The sequence below is a fragment of the Rhinatrema bivittatum genome, chromosome 5 (genome assembly GCF_901001135.1).
Source record: "Rhinatrema bivittatum chromosome 5, aRhiBiv1.1, whole genome shotgun sequence".
Classification (NCBI taxonomy): Eukaryota; Metazoa; Chordata; class Amphibia; order Gymnophiona; family Rhinatrematidae; genus Rhinatrema; species Rhinatrema bivittatum.
In genome coordinates, this window is record NC_042619.1 from 226,988,234 (window position 1) to 227,013,662 (window position 25,429).

Below are 25,429 nucleotides of genomic sequence, written 5' to 3' on the forward strand. Positions count from 1 at the left end.
TTCAAGTACCGCAAGAGCACTGTGGAACATCAAGAGGTAAAGATCTCTACCGACTGCCAAGTCTCTAGACCATTTTGGAAAACCCGATAACTCCACTGTTTGATTCACGTGGAAGGCAGAAACTGCCTTTGGCAAAAAGGAAGGCACCATACTCAGAGACATCTTATCGGTGGAAATACGTAAGAAAGGGTCGTGACAAGAAAGAGCCTGAAGCTCCGAAATATGTCTGGCCAAGCAGATTGCAACCAGAAACACTGTCTTTAGCGTAAGATCCTTCAAGGAGGCACGACCTATAGGCTCAAAGGGAGGTTCACAGAGAACCCACAGAACCAGGTAAAGATTCCAATCTGGACAGACCTTGCTAACCAGAGGCTTCAAATGCTTCACTCCCTTGAGGAAACGAATGACATCCGGATGAGATGCCAAAGACCTGTCCCTAACCTTGCCCCTGAGACAACCCAGAGCCGAAACCTGGACTCGGAGCGAGTTATAAGCTAGGCCCTTGGACAGACCATGCTGCAAAAAGGACAAAATCTGTGGGATAGAAGCCAGCAGAGGATCCACCCAATGTTGATCACATCAGGTCTCAAAACCTTCCACATTCTGACATAAGCCATGGAAGTAGAAAGCTGTCTGGCCTGAAGAAGGGTAGAAATAACCAGCTCCGAGTAACCCTGCATGCGCAGTCGCCGCCTCTCAAAAGCCAAGCCGTGAGACAGAAGTGATCCTCCCAATCCAAAAATCAGGGCCCTGCCGCAGTAACCCCTGAAGATGAGCCAACTGAAGAGTATAGTCTACCGCCCGATGCACTAAGTCTGCAAACCATGGCAACATGGCCACTCTGGCGCGAGCAGAACTACTGGCCCTGGATGCATTTCTAAGTGATGCAGCATATGGAAGAAACACATACTGAAGAATCCCCATTGGCCAAGGACACACAACAGCATCTAGGCCCACCGAACTGACTTATCTTCTGCGACTGAAGAACCTTAACGTCTTTGAATTGGCCCTTGTTGCCATTGGATCCAGCTGCAGAATGCCCCATCTGGCACAAATGTGGTTCCAGGTTTCCAGGGACAGCTCCCACTCCCCGGGGTCCAGTTGCTGCCTGCTTAAGAAATCTGCCCACACATTGTCCGCTCCCACGACATGAGAGGCCGCAATCCCTTCGAAGAGATGCTCCATCCATGCAAACAGCAGCTGAGCTTCTCGAGCCACAGCATGGCTTCTTGTTCCCCTTTGTGAATTATGTACACCACCATCATTGCATTGTCCAACAACACTTGAACCATTCGACCCTGGACCAGGGGCAGGAACACCTCCAAAGCCTTGCGGTCCCGCTCTTGTCTCCAAGCGATTGATAGACCAAGTCTTCTCTGCAAGAGACACTGGGTCGATCACCCCATGTGCACAGCCCCCCAGCCCTTGAGGCTGGCATCCATGGTCAGTATCACCCAATCCAGAACTTTGAGGGGCATTCCTTTGTCCAAATTGGCCCAAGTCAGTCACCAGTCCAGGATGGTCTTGGTCTCCTGCATCAGAAGCAAGTGGACATAATACTCCTCCGATGACGAGTTCCACCAAGACTGCACTGCTCTCTGTAGCGGTCACATGTGGGCAAAGGCCCACAGAACCAGGTCCAACATCAATGCCATGGACCCCCAGCACCTGCAGGTAATCCCAGACCTTCGGGATTGGGAGATGCAGCAACTGGGAAACTTGCTCCTGCAATGTCATCACTCTGTCCTCTGCCAAATATACCTTGCCCTGCCAGGTATCGAAGCGCACCCCCAAGTATTCTAGAGACTGAGAAGGTACCAGATGGCTCTTCGCCACATTAATTACCCAACCCAGGGAGCTCAGGAGTTGCTTCACTCACTGCACCGAACGAGAGTACTCCTCCTCAGTCTTCACCCAGACGAGCCAATCATCCAGATATGGGTGAAACAACACTCCTTCCTGCGGCAAGGTCGCCGCAACCACCACCATAACTTTCAATGAAAGTGCGAGGAGCCATGGCCAGACCAAAGGAAAGGGCCTGAAACTGGAAGTGCCATCCCAGCACCTTGAATCGCAGAAATTTCTGGTGCTCCTTCCGGACAGGAATTTGCAGATAAACCTCGGTGATGTCCAATGTCGCCAGAAACTCACCCTTGCGGATGGCCGTGTTCACTATACACATAGGCTCCATCCGGAAGCATGGTACCCACAAGCTCAAGTTCACCTTCTGCAAGTCCAAGATAGGACGGAAAGTGCCCTCCTTCATTGGCACTACAAAGTAGATGGAATACCTTCCTTGCCCCTGCTTATCCAGGGGAAACAGGAGGATGGTTTCCAAGCTTATCAACCTGCACAGAGTTTCTTCCATCGTGTTGCGCCTGCTTCGAGAAGAAAAATGCAACTCCAGGAAGGTGATGTTGAGCAGGCAAGAAAATTCTAGGGCATAACAGTCCCTTATCACCTCCAGAACCCACCAGTTGGAGGTAGTCCTGACCCACTCCTCGTAAAACCGGGATAATTTGCCCCTGACTGCCACCAACGCAGAGTGAGCGCCCCTGGCTTCATTGGGATGGCTTGCTGCCTCCAGTCCTCTGACTGGAGCTGCCTCTGGAGGAACGGCCAACCTCCCAAAAGGCCCACTGACGATTCAATGATGGTTTTTGGCCCGCTGAGGAAAAACCTTTACCAGGTCGAAATCTCCTTGACTCCCGAAAATGAGAGCAGGCGGGAAAGCTCCTCTTAGTGCTTTTCTTATCCTTCAGTAACTTAATGGCCTTTTTTTCTCCCAGAGACTTCATGAGCTGGTCCAGGTCCTCCTCAAAGAGCAGCTTGCCTTTGAAGGGAAGGTTACACAAATGAGACTTAGACCACATGTCCGCCAACCAATTGCGCAGCCACAAGAGACGCCGTGCTGCCACCACCGAGACCATACTCTGAGCCATAGTGCACACCAAATCATACACAGCATCTGCCACATAGGCCACCCCTGCCTACAGACAGGCCATCTGAGTTGGGGACAGCACACCCGGAGACACCTGCTCCTACGATTTCTGGATCCAACATAAGCAAGCACGCTGCATCAAGCTAGCGCACACCGCTGCCCAGAGACTCAGCACTGAAACCTCAAACGTGTGCTTCAACTGAACTTTCAGTATATGATCCTGTATATCCTTGAGGGCCGCCGCCTCTGCTACCAGGATCATAGCCTTCTTGGTCACAGCTGATACCACCGCAATGACCTTAGGCATTTTAAGACAAACCAAGTGCTCCTCCAACAGGAGATAGAGCTTTGCCCTGGACCTTCCCACCTTCAAGCTCACTTCCAGGGAGGTCCCACTCTCAACTAATGAGTTTATGGATCTTCTTTGAAATAGGAAAGGCACTGGGAGGACCTCACAAACCATCAAGTACTGGGTTAACACCTTCATTATCAGACTCCTCCTGAGTCAATTTGACACCTAATTCCTGTAACACCTGAGGAATAAGTGGCCAGAGTTCCTCTTTTTTAAACAAGTGCACTACCCGAGGATCATCACCCTCAGCTCTGGCCACTTCGACAAGGTCCAGTTCATCCTTGCTGCCATCCTCAGGATGCTGGTCACCATCTGGGTCTCCCTTCAGATCCGCAGCTGGAGAGGCTGCCCCCTCATCCCCCTCCATCCAACAGATCGACTGGACGTGCATTTTGGACATGCGTCTATAACCCCTTATGCAATAAGGAGATTTGCGCGTCCAAAATGTGTGTCCAAACCATTGTGTAGCTAATAACGCTCATCACATGTAAATGCCATGTTGATGAGGCTATTAACTAGTAATCCCTTATATAAAAAATAAATTTGCGCCCAACGTGCACATTTTTACCCTCAAAAATTAATGCCAGTCCTGCAGTTGGCGTTGAGTCTTGAGGAGTCCCAAAAGTTTACAGAAAAGCAAAAACTTGGGGGGAAAAAAAAAAAGTCTTGCCAGTAGTCAAGTTAGGAAAACGGATGCTCAATTTAAAAGCGTCCATTACCTTAACCCGTGGCTGTTTTCTTAACCCGTGCACAGTCACTTCTCGTGGACGCCCGATACAGAGGAGATGTTAGGGATGAATAATTTCCCTTAGAGCCTCCTTTTTAACACAGCAGCTTATTAGCCTACTGTATCGCATGCCCTAGAAAGTTGGATGGGTGTTCATTAGGAAAGCAGATGCTCAATCATGAGCCCCATTTTCTTGCATAGATTATTGTATTGGCCTGAATGAGAGCACAGTGAAATCTGAATCAAATCACCAGCTCAGTGGCAGTGATGTGCATTGCCATGTGGGAAGCCCAAGCTTGATTTCTGCGGTTTCTGCTCTTCAGAGTCACTAAGGTTGGAGAGGCTGCGTAGGCGGGCAGACTCCTCCATTGCACAAGGATGTCTACGGGCTGACTAAGAGCACACTTGTGTGGAGGAAACTGTGGTTTGGACATCTCAGCTAACAGACTCATTGAGATGGATAGGGGGAGGGAGGTTAAAATAGTGGGGAAACCCCCGGCGTAGTTGTGAATGAAGGCTCCTGGCGCCAAAGCCCAGCAGAGGCTGTTTCTGATTGAGCTATAAACTCGAAGGAGAAGGAGGAGGAGGAAACTCTCAGGCTAAAACAGTAAATCAGAACGCAATGTGGCATTTGTTACAACTTATAGCTCTAAAGCTGTGTGTGTTAAAAATAAGTACAATTTCTGATAGAAAAAAAGAGAACTTACCGTATATCTAGAATATTGCTATGCACATACAGATATCCATTCTGAGGTCCATATTCAGTCACTGTCTGGATAGCAAAGTTAACCGGATAAACTTATCCAGCTAACTTTGGAGGTATATCCAATAGTGCAACTGTACTATTGAATATAACTGTCTATCTTAAAGTTAGCAAGATAAAGTTAGCTCTCCACCATGACCAGACTTAGCTAGATAAGTTATCTGGCTATCTCTAAATATCAGACAACTTATCTGACTAATGTAACTGCTCCATGAAATGCCTCAGGAACACCCCTAAGATATCCAGCTAACGTTTAGCTGATAAGTACCCAAATATTCATTTAGCTGGATAACTTCTGAGTTATCTGGCTCAATGCCTCTGATGGATCTCTAGGTTTCTCCAAAATTAGCATGCTGGAGAGTTTGTGGAAACTTTGGGTCCCACTTACATGTAGGGTAGATCTGCAGATACACACAAATGCTTCGATGCCTAACCAAAATGGAATTGGCAGTACTCACACGAATCTATATTAGTTTGAACCGTTCAGCTTGTCTTTTGGGCTACTGTGAAGGGACTATGGTTTTTTGTACTGAGTTGCACTCAGTGAAGATGTGCTGCATGGGACACAATCGCCTATTTTGGTAAATCAGAGCTTCAGACTGATTACTGTAAGAGTCATGTAGCTTAAACTGGCTCATTGACTTTCACATTACAAGGGATATCAGCTGAGGATGATATAATTTGGGAACTATGTTGAGCTAGATGTAGAGAGCAAGCAAACAACTTTCATATTGTTTTATACATTTTTTTTGTTAATCTCTTTCTCTAATGCAACTTGTATTTGGCGTTGGGTATTTTTTTTTAACTCTTCAAATATTGTATTTGAGATGTTGACATTGATGGTTAATATTATTTTGTTTTTATTGCCTGATCTTATAATCAAGAGTTTGAAAAAATAAAGTATAATCTTCTTGCTGAGTGATCACGGTATTCCTTGATCTTATCACTAACCTAGAAGTCTTCTGTGACTGAGTGATGAGTATAAATCCTTAGTTTGGGAAACTCTGTGTGGCAAAATTAACCTCCCTGCCAAGGACTACTGCACTTTACAAGGCAGCCATCTGGGATTCCAGCCCCTGCCTGTACCCTACTATTGAGAAACCTGAAACTGAGTTTTATCTAGTTGTAACAGTGTACCTTCACCACTCGTCCATGGGCTCGCTAGCACCACAGCAGCACACTATTGTCCTATGCCTCTCACTACTTATTTGCTGTGGAGTGATAGCCCCGCTGCTTCTCTTTAGTTAGACTGTAAGATGGGTACTAAATACCCTGTGATCTAATCCGGTTTTTTCAATCATCGGCTTCAAGTAGTGGAATTCATTAGCGGAAGATTTAAAGCAATTATCTGACGTGAGGACCTTTTGGAAAAAAAACCCCCAAAAGCTCTGCAGTATGTTGAAGCATTCGGTGTAAGTGAGGAATAATTGATACAACTGTTTTTATTTTGATTTATTAGAAACTCAGTTACAGCAGTGTTATTATGAAGGCAAGAAATTTCATGTATATGACAGGTTTTAGTATACTGAGGGCTGATTTTATTATGTTTTATGCTATTTTATTATGCTATAAATTGATCTATTGTCTTTACTTGTTTATCTGTAATCTGCCTATCATGAATTCATTATAAGTGGGATAAAGATGTTTTAAATAAATAAAATAAATCATCCTATATTTATTAAAAAAAAAAGTCAATGTAAGCAGTAGCTGTCACCTTGTTACAGTTATGAAACTATGAATGTAAACATTAGCTACTACCCAACTACTTTATAACACTGTGAATGTAAACTTTAGCTCGCTGTAACACACTTTGAACTCTTTAGTTGGAAAAGCATGAAAGAAATAAAGAACACTGATTATAGGGGCTACCCATTTTTTCTGACACCTATCTAAGACACTGAATTCTGTCTGAAGGCTTGTGCAAGTTCTTCCTTGTCCTCATATTTAAAATTCATAGTCAGATACTTGGTGACCCTGAGGGGGCTGAGCATTCCTGAGGCTATTCTTATCAAAATGCATTTTGCCTTGGAGGTCAGCCAGTCAAAAAGGTATCAATACCACAATGTCAGAGCAGAGCTGACAAATACATCACCACAAACTCAATTACTATTCCTTGTATTACAAACAGTGGACAGAACCGCAGTACAATTCAAATGAGTAGCAAGTCAAGATTTGGGGAGAATGTATATGGACTGTACTGTGTATAATAAAGTAATGCTTGTAAACATATTCAGGATGGATTATAACAGAGCTTATGTGTTATAAAGAAGCCAATGGGAAAGCCCACCCTCAATAGTCAGGCCACGGTATTGTGGGCCCTGGAAGCAATGCCCTCACTCCTGGGCATGGAGAGAAGATGGCTACTGTTACAGCAGCATAATCTTCCCTTCACCTCTCCTAACCAGCAAGAGGATTTGTGTCACTAGAACATGCCATCTGGCCCAGGCGGGTGTCTGCATAAATGAAGGGAAAATGGGGGATTAAAAAAAAAGGGAAAACTCAAACAGCACTGGAGAGATGTGCTTACTGTAGGCAGACAATAAAAAAGTAATGGAATGACAATATACCTCATATGGACAGGGTCTGGCCAAAAAGAATGCAAACTCAAGAGAAATTATACAAATTCACGGAAGTGGGATTATATGGAAGAATTACTTAGTTTGATTCATATTGAGGTGAATTTTAAAACTCTGGTATGCACCAAAGCAGGAGATACACGCACAAGTCAGGCTCATGCGTGCCCACCAAAATTTTAAAAGTTGCCCAGATGCGCACGTATCTCCCGCTGCGTGTACATCTCAAAAAGTTTTCACAAAGGGGCAGGGTCAATAGATGTGCACGTAAATATTTATGCGCCTGGGCATGCACCCAGATCCCCTGCCACATAAGTTTACTTCTGCTATGGAGGAGGTGTAAGTTTAAAAATAAAGAGAGCCATTTCTGATGGGTTTAAAGGGTCTGGAGTAACTGGGGAAATGTAGACTATCAAACCAGGGGGGGTTTGAAGGACCTAGCTGTTAATTGGGAAAACTGGTGGATGAACTGGTGAAACTGGCTATGGAGTGGAAGTGCGTCCCTTTTAAAATTCCCCGACTTACATGGTAGAAGCGGGATTTATTCATATAGACACATGCCCACTTAAAACTGGGCTATTTTATAACATGTGCGCATATATGCGTGCAAATTATAAAATGGCGTGTATCTGGGCAGATGCTGATGCACATGCGCCAAAGTGTGCCTGCGCACCAATTTGAAAGTTACCATCATTGTGAACAAAAATGATTTGTTTTTTTCTTCCTGAAAACTTTTGTAATCCTATTTATAATGCCCAGACAAAACTATATTTTTTTCTAAATTACTCTTTTAAAGATGAAAACATTTACCAAAATGGTCATTGACTTAAAAATTGTGAAGTCGATATTCAAAAGCCATTTAGACAAATAACTGAAAAGTTCTCCATCTAAATGGCTACCCAGAAATATTCATTGCCATATGCTAGAATTTAGCTGCATACGTTGAGGGCATTCTGGGGGCGGGCGGGAGGCATTTCTGGGCAGAGCAGAGTTATCCACATAAGTCATGTGGCTAACTCCAATATTTGGAGTTAGCCGTTTAACCTATGCGGCCAACTCTGGGTTGGCCACAGGGCTGTCCTGAAATTAGCTGGTTAGACATGACCAGCTAACTTTAAGATAGCCGGGTATATTCAGTGGTGCGACTGCGCCACTGACTACACCCTGTTAGTTAGCCAGATATGTTTATATGGCTAAATAGCGGAGCGGCACAGTGGCTGAAAATGGACCCCTATATATATATATATATATATATATATATATAGATAGTTCTTTAGCTCCGAAGAGTGGTGTCTGTTTGGGCCTGTAGTGTGAACTGGCATGTGCACCCAAGTAAGTCCAATAGGCACGCGAGTTACAAGGAAGACTCGTATGGGTGGAAGGACAATAGGCTATGTGGGTTGGTGGCAGGCCCAACACTGTTAGGGAAATTTTCAGCAAGTAGCAGCTAGCGTGTATATATGTATACACAGACAAAATAAAATTATCAATATTAATTAAAATAGCTTACCTGAATGGCTCTGACGTTTGAAGCTGGCTGCTTAGACATTTTAAAAGGAGCTTCTATTCCTGCAAAGTAAGATGCAGTTCTGACATCCAGATTCAACAGTACAGATTCAACAATACAGTTTGATCCATGCTTCTGCTCCAGGCCCATCCATTTCACCATTCTAGATACTCTTTCAGGCTCAGTTTCAAAGTTGCTTAGTTACACCCTTGCAAGTGTGTGAGAAAACAAGAACACCTGAGCTTCTTTGTTTAATAATTTATAGTGAGAAATTGTGAAACCAAACACCTCTAATGTTGATGAGAGGGAGACTGCAAGATTGAAATGTGCTAGGGTGGACTTCATTTTTAATTTTACGTGAATTTTCTGTAATACAGTAACATAGTAAATTACGGCAGAAGATGACCAAACTGGCCCATCCAGTTTGCCTAGTTGAGATGCTCCACTTTGGGTAGATGAGCCTCTAAATTCCAATATGCAACCCAACTCTACCTTTCCCCACCCCAATGTCTTTTACCCAGACTTTCAATTCCTTTCTTACCACAGCCCTTCATGTGAACTCCAAGCTTGCTCAGAATCTGTGAAAGTGCTGGCCTCCACAACCTACACTGATAGGCTATTTCAGGTCTTGTCATCTTTCTCTATGATTATTTCAAGTCAGGAACAGGGACAGCATGCACTACTGTAAATGAAGCCATACAGATAGCACAAGGTCAACACTTGTAGCCTAAGGACCAGCCTACCACGCCTATGAATGTGTAAGTGTATTTTGACCAAAGTCCATAGCTTGGTTTTAATAGATCAAACCATGACAAAAGAAACCCCTTGGTTGATAAGTGTTGATGTACTGTTGCAATTTCTATTGTTTGGATGGATGGTTCTCTAATAAAATTTAAATGGAAAAAAAAAGTCACGGGAAAACGAGGAGGTTGAGTGGAGGTCAGGGCTGACATCCGTCTCAACTCAGGGCTGACAATCGAGGCAGCCCCGACTCCCCAAAGTTTAAAAAAAAATTAAAACGTAGTTGTGTGGCGATGGTCCTGTCCCTCCCTTCCCCCCACATACAGGTCGATACTGTAAGACCGCGGGACAGCGGACGAACGCCCGCTCTCCCGGCGCGCGCACCAGCCCTTCGCCGGTGCGGGCGATTCAGTATTTAAATGAGGTGACGTGGGAAAAACGGGAAAAAGGAGGCGCTAGGGACACTAGCGCGTCCCTAGCGCCTCCTTATTGACAGAAGCGGCGGCTGTCAGCGGGTTTGACAGCCGACGCTCAATTTTGCCGGCGTCGGTTCTCGAGCCCGCTGACAGCCACGGGCTCGGAAACCGGACGCCGGCAAAATTGAGCGTCCGGTTTTCGGCCCGACAGCCGCGGGCCGAATTCAAATTTTTTTTTTTTTTTACTTTTTTTTTTACTTTTGGGGACCTCCGACTTAATATCGCTATGATATTAAGTCGGAGGTCTTTGGGTCGGCGCTAATTTCTTAGAGTAAAATGTGCGGCTTGGCTGCACATTTTACTTACTGGATCCCATGTGCATACCTAATAGGGCCATCAACATGCATTTGCATGTTGAGGGCGCTATTAGGTGCCGCGGGTGGGCCGCGTGTTTTCCTCCCCTTACTGAATAAGGGGTAAGGGAAAACACGCGTCCAGAGCAGGCCGACAGTGCGCTCCGACGGAGCACACTTTACTGTATCGACCTGATAATAGTAAATTGAGGTAGCCCCCCTTCCTCCCACATAGTAGTAAATCGAGGCGGGCCCACAGAGAACAAAAAAAAAAAGAGAGTCCCAAGTCCTGGCTGCCCCTTCCCATACCCATCCCCCACCTGCACCCCACAGAATCTTAAATGCAAGTTGTGGCTCCTGAGTCGGGCCAAGAGCGCACCCTCCCACCTGGTCCAGTCAGTGCCATTTTCCAAAATAGCACCAACTTGACCTTTCCCCAGCCCTGTGACTGGGGCAATTACAGGGATCGGACCCATGGGGTGCGCCCCACATCTGACTCGCATTGGTACACCCCAGCCCTGATGCGGGAGCCACAACTTGCATTTAAAGTTCCGGGAGGTCGGGGGGGGGGGGGGGTATGGGAAGGAGGTGCCAGGAATCGGGAACCTAATTTTTTCTTTTTTGCTTTTGGGGGTTGGGGCTGGTGCCACCTTGATTTATTACTATGCGGGGGGAAGGGGGTCTGGGAGTCTGCTTATATTAACTACTATTTGGGGGGAAGGAACCATTGCCACACAGCTACATTTTATCTTTTTTTTTTATGTTTGGGAGAGTTGGGGCCACCTCAAGTAGCAGCCCCAGATTGAACCTGGGGTCAGCCCTGAGCCCCGTTCAATCTCCCCATTTTCCAGCAATTTTTTTTGGGGGGGCCAGTGGCCCTTTAAGGCGATTGCAGTCCCTTGAGGTTGGGGGCCACCATTGCGTTAAAGGACCATTCTTTAGTCTCACGGTGGTGGGCTGGGGTAAGATTGGCACTACCTGCAGGGAGGAGCCCTGCAGGTTTTGACAGCCAGAAGGCAGACCCAGGCAAAGCAGAGACCGGTCTGGAGCTTCACCTTTACTAGCCCAAAGTTTTTTCAGGGGAGTGGCCCCACTATCGCAGCGACACCCCTCGTGATAGTGGGACACCTCCCGCGATAAAACTTTGCGGCTTAATGAATCTTATCTGGCTAAGTGGCAACCGCTCAGCATGGCTAGATATCAGTCGCCGTCGCTTAGCCGAATAAGTCCTAACTTATGCAGCTAAATGATGCTTCACAAATCTGCTTCACTTTTTTGAAGGAGTTAATAAACATGTGGATAAAGGTGAACCGGTAGATATAGTATACTTGGATTTTCAGAAGGCGTTTGACAAAGTTCCTCATGAGAGGCTTCTAGGAAAAGTAAAAAGTCATGGGATAGGTGGCGATGTCCTTTCGTGGATTGCAAACTGGCTAAAAGACAGGAAACAGAGAGTAGGATTAAATGGGCAATTTTCTCAATGGAAGGGAGTGGACAGTGGAGTGCCTCAGGGATCTGTATTGGGACCCTTACTGTTCAATATATTTATAAATGATCTGGAAAGAAATACGACGAGTGAGATAATCAAATTTGCAGATGACACAAAATTGTTCAGAGTAGTTAAATCACAAGCAGATTGTGATAAATTGCAGGAAGACCTTGTGAGACTGGAAAATTGGGCATCCAAATGGCAGATGAAATTTAATGTGGATAAGTGCAAGGTGATGCATATAGGGAAAAATAACCCATGCTATAATTACACAATGTTGGGTTCCATATTAGGTGCTACAACCCAAGAAAGAGATCTAGGTGTCATAGTGGATAACACTTTGAAATCGTCAGTGCACTGTGCTGTGGCAGTCAAAAAAGCAAACAGAATGTTGGGAATTATTAGAAAAGGAATGATGAATAAAACGGAAAATGTCATAATGCCTCTGTATCGCTCCATGGTGAGACCGCACCTTGAATACTGTGTACAATTCTGGTCGCCGCATCTCAAAAAAGATATAATTGCGATGGAGAAGGTACAGAGAAGGGCTACCAAAATGATAAAGGGAATGGAACAACTCCCCTATGAGGAAAGACTAAAGAGGTTAGGACTTTTCAGCTTGGAGAAGAGACGACTGAGGGAGGATATGATAGAGGTGTTTAAAATCATGAGAGGTCTAGAACGGGTAGATGTGAATCGGTTATTTACTCTTTCGGATAGTAGAAAGACTAGGGGGCACTCCATGAAGTTAGCATGGGGCACATTTAAAACTAATCGGAGAAAGTTCTTTTTTACTCAACGCACAATTAAACTCTGGAATTTGTTGCCAGAGAATGTGGTTCGTGCAGTTAGTATAGCTGTGTTTAAAAAAGGATTGGATAAGTTCTTGGAGGAGAAGTCCATTACCTGCTATTAAGTTCACTTAGAGAATAGCCACTGCCATTAGCAATGGTTACATGGAATAGACTTAGTTTTTGGGTACTTGCCAGGTTCTTGTGGCCTGGATTGGCCACTGTTGGAAACAGGATGCTGGGCTTGATGGACCCTTGGTCTGACCCAGTATGGCATTTTCTTATGTTCTTATGCTGAATATCAGGTCCATAGTAAGTGATTGTTTTTAGAAGGAAAAGTGCTACAAAATGAAAGCTTAGATGGTAAGAAACATTAGCAAGTAAACTACAAAGGAAAGCTTCAGTCTCTTCATTTTTTTGAAGGGGTTAATAAACATGTGGATAAAGGTGAACCGGTAGATGTAGTGTATTTGGATTTTCAGAAGGCGTTTGACAAAGTCCCTCATGAGAGGCTTCTACGAAAACTAAAAAGTCATGGGATAGGAGGCGATGTCCTTTCGTGGATTACAAACTGGTTAAAAGACAGGAAACAGAGAGTAGGATTAAATGGTCAATATTCTCAGTGGAAAAGGGTAAACAGTGGAGTACCTCAGGGATCTGTATGGGGACCGGTGCTTTTCAATATATATATAAATGATCTGGAAAGGAATACGACGAGTGAGGTTATCAAATTTGCGGATGATACAAAAGTATTCAGAGTAGTTAAATCACAGGCAGACTGTGATACATTACAGGAGGACCTTGCAAGACTGGAAGATTGGGCATCCAAATGGCAGTTGAAATTTAATGTGGACAAGTGCAAGGTGTTGCACATAGGGAAAAATAACCCTTGCTGTAGTTTCACGATGTTAGGTTCCATATTAAGAGCTACCACCCAGGAAAAAGATCTAGGCATCATAGTGGATAATACTTTAAAATCGTCGGCTCAGTGTGCTGCAGCAGTCAAAAAAGCAAATAGAATGTTGGGAATTATTAGGAAGGGAATGGTTAATAGAATGGAAAATGTCATAATGCCACTATATCGCTGCATGGTGAGACCGCACCTTGAATACTGTGTACAATTCTGGTCGCCGCATCTTAAAAAAGATATAGTTGCGATGGAGAAGGTACAGAGAAGGGCAACCAAAATGATAAAGGGGATGGAACAGCTCCCCTATGAGGAAAGGCTGAAGAGGTTAGGGCTGTTCAGCTTGGAGAAGAGACGGCTGAGGGGGGATATGATAGAGGTCTTTAAGATCATGAGAGGTCTTGAACGAGTAGATGTGACTCTGTTATTTACACTTTCGAATAATAGAAGGACTAGGGGGCATTCCTTGAAGTTAGCAAGTAACACATTTAAGACTAATCGGAGAAAATTCTTTTTCACTCAACGCACAATAAAGCTCTGGAATTTGTTGCCAGAGAAGGTAGTTAGTGCAGTTAGTGTAGCTGGGTTCAAAAAAGGTTTGGATAAGTTCTTGGAGGAGAAGTCCATTAATGGCTATTAATCAATTATACTTAGGGAATAGCCACTGCTATTAATTGCATCAGTAGCATGGGTTCTTCTTAGTGTTTGGGTAATTGCCAGGTTCTTGTGGCCTGATTTTTGGCCTCTGTTGGAAACAGGATGCTGGGCTTGATGGACCCTTGGTCTGTCCCAGCATGGCAATTTCTTATGTTCTTATGTCATTCCTAATGTGTGATTTTTCAATGTGACTTAACACACATAAAATAGAGTTTTATGCATGTTAAGTGGCATTTTGAAAATCAATCCGGGGACGGTGCGCATAAAAGTAAGCAAATCACCCGTTTTGTGCATACTTTCACATGCATTGAGGAGAGATGTTCCGGAAGGGGTGGAATCAGGGGAGGAGTTGCGACTTAAGCTCATTTGGATAATATTAGGTAACGTCTGCATAAGAACATAAGAACTTAAGAAATTGCCATGCTGGGTCAGACCAAGGGTACATCAAGCCCAGCATCCTGTTTCCAATAGAGGCCAAACCAGGCCACAAGAACGTGGCAAGTACCCAAACACTAAGAAGATCCCATGCTACTGATGTAATTAATAGCAGTGGCTATTCCCTAAGTAAACTTGATTAATAGCCGTCATATACTCAGTCTTGACTGCTGTGTGGGCTTGTGGCCCACACAGCAGTGGTTTTCCATGCACGATTTATTAATATACAATGAAAAAGAGACAACTCTGCACACCTTCGCAGCTTATAAACCAAGAAGTATTTGGAACATTTACAGTCTCGCGATCTGGGCTTTCTCTATGTTCCTTCATTTCCCGAGGATTCCTATTCTTTCCTGGGCCCAGCTACCTTCCCAGCAGGCTCCACCCAGACCATGATTCCCTGTTATCTGAGGCTTAAACTGGACCAGACCAGATCTCTGTACATGGTCCTTTAAGGTGTTCTGGTGTTTTCTTGTGTATACTCCTTCACATGGGTTGAGTGCTTGCCCTTACTAAGAGTATACTTTTAACAAAACCCCTGTTCCTCTCTTCATTCCCTGCCCTATGCTGGGGCTGTTTGACCCATTTATAGTTTCCCCTCCCCAACTCATTTGGAAAACTGGTCCCAGACTCGCAGGGAGACATGCCCTTTAACCTGGTTCGATTGCCCAAAAGTTGACCCCATGGGGTTTTAAACTGGGGCAATCATGTCCTAAAACCACTGGATAAGGGAGTTCAGGGAATACCCCTGCTTTCATAACAGTTTGTCCTGCTGGCATTGTCAGCAGGATTTGACTGGTGGAGTACTGCTATCTGTCGCCATGTACACAGATCAGCATCGCCTTCTTCTCATTGATCTCCACTCTCTCGATAAAGTCCTTATGAACAAGTGTCTTACTACAGTCTGAATCCACCAGGGCTTGGGTGGGAATTTCATCCAGTTCCTCCTGGTTCACAAATTCCTTAAATTCCCAGTGTGGGATAACCACCAAGATACAGCTTTGAAGTTCTGTGAAAGAATTCACTCATTCCTGTTCCCACTTTTCACTCACGTTCTGGGGGCCTGTTCCATCTTGCACTGTTCTGCTAGCTATTCTCCCACACTAGGTCTTCCAGCCATGGGCACTCTTCGACCATGTGGTTCTCTGCCTTTCAGTAGGAGCATGCCTCTGAGGGGGGTTCCTATATTATTTTCCCTGCTCCTTCCAAGGACCTTTCACTTTCTGCTTTTCCATATTGGCAGCAATCTTCCTCATGTCCATTCATCGTACAAAGGGCACAAAAGGAGACAGTATTTGTACCCTTATTACTGGGTTGAATGAGTCCCTCTGAGACCTCCTTTTTTTTCCCGACTTGAGGATCTTCCTTGCTTTGAAGACTTTCCTTTGTCCATGTGGACTTTATTCTTTAATATTGGCTGTGTCACCATGTTGATATCAATCGTTTCACTTCAATCATATCGACAGTCCCTGTCCAAGGGGCAACTTTCAGAGTTGAAGCAAATAGGAGAGGCTGTAGCCTGTGGGCTGAACCCAGGCCCTGAGCTGTCCACTTCTGAGATTCGTTGCTGGGGTCCTCCACTCTCATTACTGCACTAGAGGGCTGTGTGGGGTGCCGTTCTAATTTTTGGACATCAGGCATTAATTGGGACTTGAGGAAGACATCTGCCACTTCTAGTGCTTTTTCAAAGTGAGTCCTGGGTGCCTACAGACCCAATTCCAAATGGGCCGGTTAAACCCATCTAAGAACTGTTCCAGAAGCACTTAGTTGGCTACCTCAAGGCTGGTCTTTTCCTCTGGCTGTAGCCACTTCCATCTGGCATCTTTCAGTTGATGGAACAGATTTCAGGGACTTCCCCCGGTCTGTAGGATGCCTCTTCAGAACTGTTGCCTATAGGTTTCTGAAGTATATCTTGCTCTTTTCAGGATAGCAGTCTTAACTTCTGCAAAGATGGCCCTTCCATCTGGATTACCAACTTGAAAGGCCATTTGATTTTTGCTGGTGAGCAAATTTGCCAGGTACATGTTCCAGTTGGTTTCTGGCCAACCTGACAGGCAGGCGGTCCTTTCAAATTATTCAGGAAGATCTCCTCCCCTGCCTTCAACTTAAAGAGAACTGGAGGTGGAGGTTATGCCTTTGACATTATAGTTTGCAGGGTTTGTGCCAACTGATTCAGTATCATTTTCTGGTTGCTCACCAACGCAAGCTGCTGTCTAATTTGTTCAGTCAGGGTGTACATTGACCCCAGGTTATCTGCTGACCCTCAGGTTATCTGCTGACCCTCAGTGAGGGCCTGTAAGGCTCACTTCATGCTAGCCTACTGGCTCTGGTATCACAAATGTTTCTTGCAGGTCTCTGTGCAGTTCTGGAACACTCAGACAGCACGTTTCCTTCTTCTTAATGAAAAAAAGAAAAAAATCCTGCCTGTTTGACACTAACTTACTATTAAGTCCCTCTCTCCAGGCGCAGCTATTCTCCTTAGCCTGTTTTAAGTCCCTCTCCCAGCAGCCACTGTCGCTAAGTCCTAGGAAAGAAAAGAAAAATATTTTCTTCCTCTATTTGATATGGGTTTTTGGCTATGCAAGCTTAGCTCAGCGATCCCCGAACTGACACTATATGTGGCACTGTGTGCGGTCAGAATGGCCAGAGAACAGATGCAGGCTAGGCTCTGGCTAGTTTTCCATGCACTTTTATTAATATACAATGAAAAAGAAACAGCCCTGCACACCTTCACAGCTTATAAACAAATTAGAACACTTACAGTCTCTCAGTTTGAACCTTCTATATGTTCCTTCATTCCCCCATTCTTGGTCATCCTCAATTTGATGACATCTCTAAAAATTTCTCTTTTTCAAATATCACTATTGCTATAAAAGAAAACATTCAAAATCTTGGAATTATACTGGATCCCAATTTAAATATGCAATCCCACATCAAAACTATAGCAAAATAAACTTTTTATAAACTTCGCTTGCTAAAAAACATTAAGCCATTATTCAACACCTCTGACTTCTGTACAATTCTTCAATCACTAATATTAACTGGCATTGATTATTGTAACTCGCTCTATGACGGTCTTCCTCTATCCACCATACAGCCCCTACAATTAATACAAAATGCAGCAGCATGTTTACTATCAAACAGCAAAATATATGAACACATTTCCCCTATTCTATTCAAATTGCACTGGTTACCAATCAAATGACGGATAAAATACAAAATATTAACCATCATACACAATCTCATTTACAATAATAATAATAATGATTAGTTATCAGCCAGCCTTCACTTATACACTCCTGCTAGAAACTTAAGATCAAAGAACCAGTTCTTACTACAAATTCCCTCACCTAAACTGACAAGATTAGTCACAACTCGTAAACGGGCATTCTCCATCACAGGTCTGATCCTCTGAAATTCAATACCGCTTACTCCAAGAACTCTAAACAACCCAAAAGACTTAAAAAAGCCTTAAAACAATACTTATTTAGTCAGGTATTTGCAGACCTTTGTGACCCTAATAGATAAAACCTTTAAATTCTGTTATGAACTTTCTTTGCCTCTAGCCTTTGTTTATTCTATCCTTATGTTAGTCTATTTAATTTTAATCTATGATTATATTTATTTTATGTTTCTACTTTATTTTACTTGGTTCATGCCTCTTGGTTATTATTATGTATGTTTACTTGTAACCTGCCCCGAACTTTGGTAGGTGCGGGATGAAAATCCCTTTTAAATAAATAAATTCCTTCCTGGGACCACCTATACACCTTCCCAGTAGGCTCCACCCAGACCATGAATCCCTGTTGTCTGAGGCTTAAGGTGGACTGGACCAGATCTATGAATCCAATCCTTTAAGCTATTCTGGGATTTTCTTGTGTATATTCCTTCACAGGAATGTTGTAAAATTACTCTCCTTCAGATGGCCATGAGGTTCTCCTTTGTTTTCTTTCTGAATTTCACTGCTGGTGAAAGGTATCAGACTGACCACATAGGAAACTAAAGTTTTCCTTGTCTCCTAGATAACAGGTACAGAAACAGGCAGGTACAGAAAACTGCTTTATGTTGGTGGGGGGAGAGTGTTATTCAGTTCCCAGGCTGCTTTCATCTGTGACCCTGCTGCTGGAGGTTGATTTTAATGATGTGAAGACCTCTCCCCTAGGAAATGACCTGGCACCATCAACTCAATATCAACCACTGAATGCAGAATGTTGATAATGTTTTTGTCATGTTTATCTGAACTGAATTTCAACCAGAGTTATCAAGTCGAAAAGCCTCACATTTCTGGCCTAATCCACTGAAAATACAGTCTCCCTGAATTTCTCCTTAAAAATGTCGATGTCGACTGCTGAGTAAATGCAGCAGGTGAGGAAGTTGAACTCCCGCCCAAGAAAGTTGATAGCAAGGGACAGCATTAGACTGTTAGAACCATGTAAATGGATTCCACAGTAGAAGGGTTTTCCGTGGCACACAAAAGATAAGATACATTTCTGGGAGACCTAAAGGAGCCTGCTTAAACAAAAACAGATTCATAGATTATTAGGTAATAATAGACTGTACTCCCAAAAATGAGCTACCTGACTTTTTTTTGTTTTTTTGCAGTGTCCTCCATGAATAACCTAATGCCTGGGCAGAACAATCATGAACACCTAACTAAAATAATGATTCTGTTGTATTGATGGTGAAACTTTAGCCCAAATTTATAAATCCGCTTAAAAAATTCCCGGGTTGGTTTAAAAACTTTAATTTTATCAACCTGGGCCTTGGAGCTTTCTCCCGAGTCTCGCATGATGACCATCCCAGAGCCAGAAGGAAGCGGTGTACTCGCATCTACAGGGGTTGAGGGAATCATTCCAAAGGACCCGTGAATGGGCATCCCCATCCATTGCCTGTATTCCAGGCGTCATCACTAGTAATATTTCATATTCCCCCTCTGTCTTTCACTGTTCTTTCCGCTCTGGAGCGTTCTCTCGGGGGTCTTCCGGTCTTATTCCTGGCTTTAACATGCCAGGACCCGGAGGAGATGGCATCTCCAGCGCTCCTGGACTCAGGGAGATCTCGTCGACCTGAAGAGAGAGGCCCCGATCAAGGTCCCTCTCCTCTGCGGTCATCTCAACGGGAGTTAACGCTGGGGGCAAGCCAAAGCACTCTGCTATGCTGCGCTGCGTCAATTCCGATATAGAAATATGAGGGTTTGCTCCCTTCAACTTTGCCTTTTGTTTAGTGTGGGGCATGGTATCGTCGCAGCAGTAGATCAAGTAAAAAGGAAGAAAAATGTTCTGGCGGAATGAGCAGGGCTTTCGCATGCTTCTCAGTGGGCGGCCATTTTGGTGCTGTGGAACGCTATAGTGAGACTGGAAACCTCAATATCTTCACTAACTGAAGTTGTGGTTGAAACTAATAATGCTCTTAAAATGAATACTCATGCATTAACAAATCAAGGGGGTCATTTATCAAAATGCGCTAAGGTGTTTTCACATGCGTTAAGGGCTTATCGCATGTGAAAAGCCCCGTTAACGCATGCGAAAACGCCTTTAACGCATGCGATAGCACCATATCGTATGGTGCGATGCAAATCCGAAAAAGAGGAGGAGTTAGGGGCGGGAGTGGGCTGGATTTGCTGGTCTGCTATCGCACAAACTTAACGCCAATTTTAACTATACCTTTTTCAGTAGCGTTAAGCCGTGCGATAGCTTGCATTATGGGGTAGTAAGGTGTTAGTGCATTTTGCGATGTCTCCTGAAAGGCAGTTTTAGTAGGTTTGAAGCTCCTGGAGCACCAGCCTAGCTTTTGGGGGGGGGGGGGGGGGGGGGGGGGGAGACAGAGAGAGAGAGACTAGCCATCATGTCCTCTCCCTAGATAGGTATTTGTATCCCTATGGGTGGTCCACCTAGTAACTGGAGGTGAGGTTTAGGTATTAGTGTAGGGGGTTAGGGGCCACTTTGACATTCAATGTGAGACATACGAACGGAACAGTGGTCTCTTGTGAAGATTTGATGACCTACGGAGAGAGGAAACACATCCAAAGGTGAGATTTGTGCAATGTTCTCTCCACCTAGCTTGATGTTACCCAGGTAGAGTGTCCATCAAGCTAGGTTGAGAGAACCTTGCACAAATATCATCTTGGAGTGAGTTTCCTCACTCCGAATGTCATCAAATTTTCCCAAAAGACCACTGCTCTGTTCGTATGTCTCACGTTGAATGTCAAAATGGCCCCTAACCCCCTACATTAATACCTAAACCTCACCTTGAGGTACTAGGTGGGCCACCCATAGGGATACAAATACCTATCTAGCGAGAGGACATTATGGCTAGAGTCTCTCTCTCTCTCTCATCCCCCAGTGGTTGTATGCAGGAACTACCATAGGTCTGGCAATTTGCACTAACTTAGCTCTTTGCATAGGTAATTAGCACAAATTGCAATAAACTGTCTATTGGCATAAACCACACCCCTTTTGCTATCGCATTTTGATAAATCCAGGCCCAAGAGGGGAAAATATTGAGTTTGGACTCTCGAGTAAAGGCAGTGGAGAAAATTCAGCAACATTTAATACAGATAGAGGGGGAAGTTTCAAGGAGAATTGAGAACATTGAAAATTTCATCCGTGTGTTGAATTTGAGAACTCTTAATTTTCCAATAATCAAACAACTGGCTCCAGTCAAACTTTTTAAGAACTATGTGTCTCAGGTTATTTGTAAAGGCATATTATCTACCACAAGTTAAGGGCCAAATTCAGTCTGGAGAAAGTAAAGAAGAAAATCCTCCTTTGGAATTATCGGTGAATCTGTCTGAACTGCTTCAAATTCCCAAGAGATGGAAATTACACAAAGAGGGACACTTCTAGTCACATTTGCCTTTTCATCTGATAGGGACAATGTGTTAAGATTTTTCTTTCGATCACGTTCATTATGGGCAAAAAATCTGGGAGTATCCAAATCTCACTAAGAGTACACAGATGAGCCGGAGAAAATGTCTTGCCTTTCGACATGAGGTCTTATCTAAAGGGGGGTACTTTATGTTAAGATATTCCTGTAAATGTTTGGGTAAGTACAGCAATGCTAATTATGTGTTTTTTGAACCAGACCAACTTAAAGTGCTCTTGGGCGTTTCATCTTAAGTTCCCCAGCGAATATAAAGTAACTGGGGTTTCTCAGTGTTTCCTTTTTTTTTTCTTGGATTTCCGCTCTATTTTTCTATGTCTCCCCCACTTTTCCTTGTATTATATGGGGTTGAAGGGGTGTTTCTCAAAAGATCTGCAGATGTTTGTATTTCTATTTGATATTTTGTAAACCTAATTTTTCTGATGCAAGATTCTTCTTCTTAATTATGTTAAATTGCAATAAAAATAAAATTAAAAAAAAGAAAATTCCCGGGTTGTGATGGAATGCGTGTGAACATATGTTCAGGAAGTTACAGCTGCTGCCAAGCAGGAGTAACTTTCTGCATGTTTGCTCATGCGCATACTTCCTGCATGAACATTTACATACAATCTTTTATCATTCAAAATTATTTGTATAAATGCTTCCCTGCTCTAACTTTACTTCCACCTCCCTAGAACACCAACCGTGAGTGGGGGGAAAAGTACAAACATAGTTTTTCCTGCACAAGTCCCCACACCCTGAGGTGATTTTTAAAAGCTGACTTACATGCATAAAATGGGATTTATACGTGTAAAATCCTTTCATAAATTTCCCCTATTATATGTGACATCTACAAAGGAAACACGTTTTACTGCTGAATTAGTAATGTTTAAGAAGCAGGCAAGGACCTATTTTTATAAAATTGCTTTTTATCTGGGGTCCATTTGATTATGTTTTAGTTGCTTTGGGATAGGATCTGACTTATTTGTCTTGGTGACTGACTTTTTATTGATGTTACTCCCAGGTTTCCTTTATTAAACTTAATTTTGATTATTTAATACTTTTTTCCCTTTAATCTATTTTTAAGGTTTTGTTTTGGTTTTCATTTTTCAGGATTCATCTGTTACTCTTTTATGATGTTTCATCTCACCTTTATTTTGATTCTGATTGTAAGTAGTTCAGCAAGTTTTGTTATGCTAAGTTTTGTTTTTTTTTTAAATAGTTATCGATAAGAGCACAGATAAACTGTGCAAAGTGTGCTAACTCACTGCCCGCTCTGTAAGACCTTCACTAGGCAGTAACCTCTGTCTAAGAACGCATCCCAAAAAGCCTGACAAAAGTCAGACACTGCTTCCTCCTGCCACATGATCTTGTGCGAGAAAAACCTAGGCTGCTTTTTGCAGGAGGGTATCTTGTTGCAAGTTAATGCTGTCCTCCTGACTGGCAAAAGAAATCAGCATGAGGGCACGCTGATGAGTAAAAATAGATGTATCTGATGGCCTTCCTTTCCCTCTATGCTTCTCATTGCTACAGGGAGTAATTGCTACACAAGTGTGCAGGAACAAATAAGCCTTATCTTGATGCTGCTGTATTTCAGAGCTTCACAGATGTGGCTGTGGATTAACCCAGCTTTCTTGGTGTCTCTTTAGAAGCAGATTATGGGGAATTTACTCCCATTCTACAGCACAATGGGGGAGGGGAGTAATTATGAATAGCCTGCCTAGTCTGTGATATAGAGGGGCACTTTTAGCCTATTTACATTGCAGCCAATATTCAAAGGGAAAGCACCCAAATTGGTTCCCTTTGAAAATTAGTAGTTGCGCAAAGTGCATGTGCTAAAAGTGCCCGGGTACTTTGAACGTGCTATTTGTCTGGGCGGCCGAGTGGGAGTAAAATTGCATGCATGCATCTGAAAATGGAATGTGCGTGCTCTGTTTACTCCTCCCCAGGGGCACCACTTTATAACCCGCTAAAAATGCGCACACACTTTTAGTTGGGCAGAGGAAGGCAATTTTCAGGTAAATTTCTTTTAAAATTGACCACTGTGAACCTGATTTTCAATACAATTTGTGCACATACAACCCTGTGAAATGAGTGTAAATGGCACTTTGAAAATCAATCGGCGGGCCAGTGCGCATAAACGTGCCTGCATAACCTGGTTTCACATATACTTTCATGCATGCTGGGAGCAGGTGTTCCTGAAGGTGGAGTTGGGGCAGAGATATGGATTACATGCATACATTTGTATTTTCAAATGTATGCCTGTAAATTACCATACACAAGTTATGCCCTGGTTGGAGCAGGTGTAACTTTGTATGTACCCAGCCAATCAAAAATGGCCTCTTACAAAAATATTTGACTATTTTCATATTGTGGCATTAAAATAAACAAACTTAAAATGGAGCTCCTACGGTCATAAAAACCTCCTCTCACCCAGCAAAACAAACTTGGGGCCCAGACCTGCCTAGCTGGGCTTCTCTTGGCCTGACTTGCACTCCTGGCACAAAAACTAATTCAGTCTGCTGAGGCCTGCCAGAGCTTCTGGAGCCTACCCCCTCTGTCTAAAGGTGTTGGGGAGCACTCACTCCAGCCCACTTACTCCTTTCCCAGGTCCTGAATCAGAAAAGGCAGAATGATCCCTACTTGTACTCACCCGAGTCCCTGTCCTTTAAGAATGGTACTGTCCGTCTGGTGGACAGTGCCAAAGTGACGTCACTTCGGCGTCTTCCTCCAGTACTACCAGCACCGTTCTGGGGTATGACTATACCATAATGGCACTGGCCATACCGAAGGTGCCGAAGTCCAGGTTACTTCGGTGCTGTCCAGCAAGTGATGGTGCCATTTTTAAAGGACTGAGACCTGGTTGAGAGCAAGTGAGGATTGTTCCTGCTCTTTCTGACTCAGGTCCTAGGAAGGGGTAAATGGGGACCGGGATGGGCACTTAGAGTGAGGGAAGAAAAGTACTTCAGGCCTTGATAGTCCAGATGTATTTTTTAGGCTGGGAATCAGGGTTGGAGGGGCCTGGGGAGACCATGACTGGGCCTGGGGAAGCCCAGCCAGGCAGGTCCAGGCCTCAGATTTATGATTTGCTGGGCAGGAGGGGGCTTCCAAGGCCACGAGAGGCCTGGTTTTTTTTTTATAGGTTCAGTTTATTCTTTTGTTTTGGTTTTTTTTTTGTTTGGAAATGAATCAAACTGAAAACAAAAACATTAAATGAATGGAAAAATGGAAACCCCTGAAATGAAAAAATGAACTGCAACAAAAAATTGAGGGACTCACATCCCTATTATAAACATCTAGCTTATTACATTTAATATTTAAGTATATATATGGTTTGCATCTGACAACGATAGCCCTGTCTCTAACAGCCTACCTGGCTTCATTTTATCCTATTTATTGCCTGTCCACAAGCTAAAGAGTTTGTAAGTGAAGAAACTCTTTTGGTTGGAGGTATTTTATTAGAATGTTTTTGCCAAATTCAATTCCCTTTTCTTCTCCTTGCTATTTAATAAAATCCTGCACCAGGAGAGTCGCTTGAAAGATGGGGGCACCAACAGGTAGTCCCATATTTGGCAGGGGTAGAGAGTTGTTCAGGAGGTTATCCTCCTTCTTAGCTAAAAATAATCCCTAAGAGGGTGCAGAGTGATGTGCAGCTGTCCACATAGGGATGGCTTTTCAGAGGGCTTTTAATACCCAAGAGAAAATGGGGAGCAATGTTTTCAATCCTGCAAACCTAGTGCCAGAGGAATAAAACCACACACTGAATGCTGTCCTACTAACACTGCTATAGGACTGTATCAAAGGAGGAGGATATTTTTAACATAGGTCTAATGTTCTTATATCTTCCATGTCAAAAGTTTTATTATAGCATATGAGAGCTGTGAGGTCAAGCCTCCTCCAGGAAAGAGAATCTTAA

The 25,429-nt window shown here is 43.7% G+C and overlaps 1 protein-coding gene across 1 annotated transcript in view; it reads right to left on the minus strand.

The window, feature by feature from the left end:
- SMPX (small muscle protein X-linked) overlaps positions 1 to 25,429 on the minus strand; it is a 75,755-nt gene that overhangs the window by 49,474 nt on the left and 852 nt on the right. The window contains exon 2 of the mRNA XM_029603398.1: positions 8,867 to 8,925. Within this exon, the coding sequence (XP_029459258.1) occupies positions 8,867 to 8,905 (39 nt within the window). The 5' untranslated portion in view covers positions 8,906 to 8,925. The remainder of the gene's footprint in view (positions 1 to 8,866; positions 8,926 to 25,429) is intronic.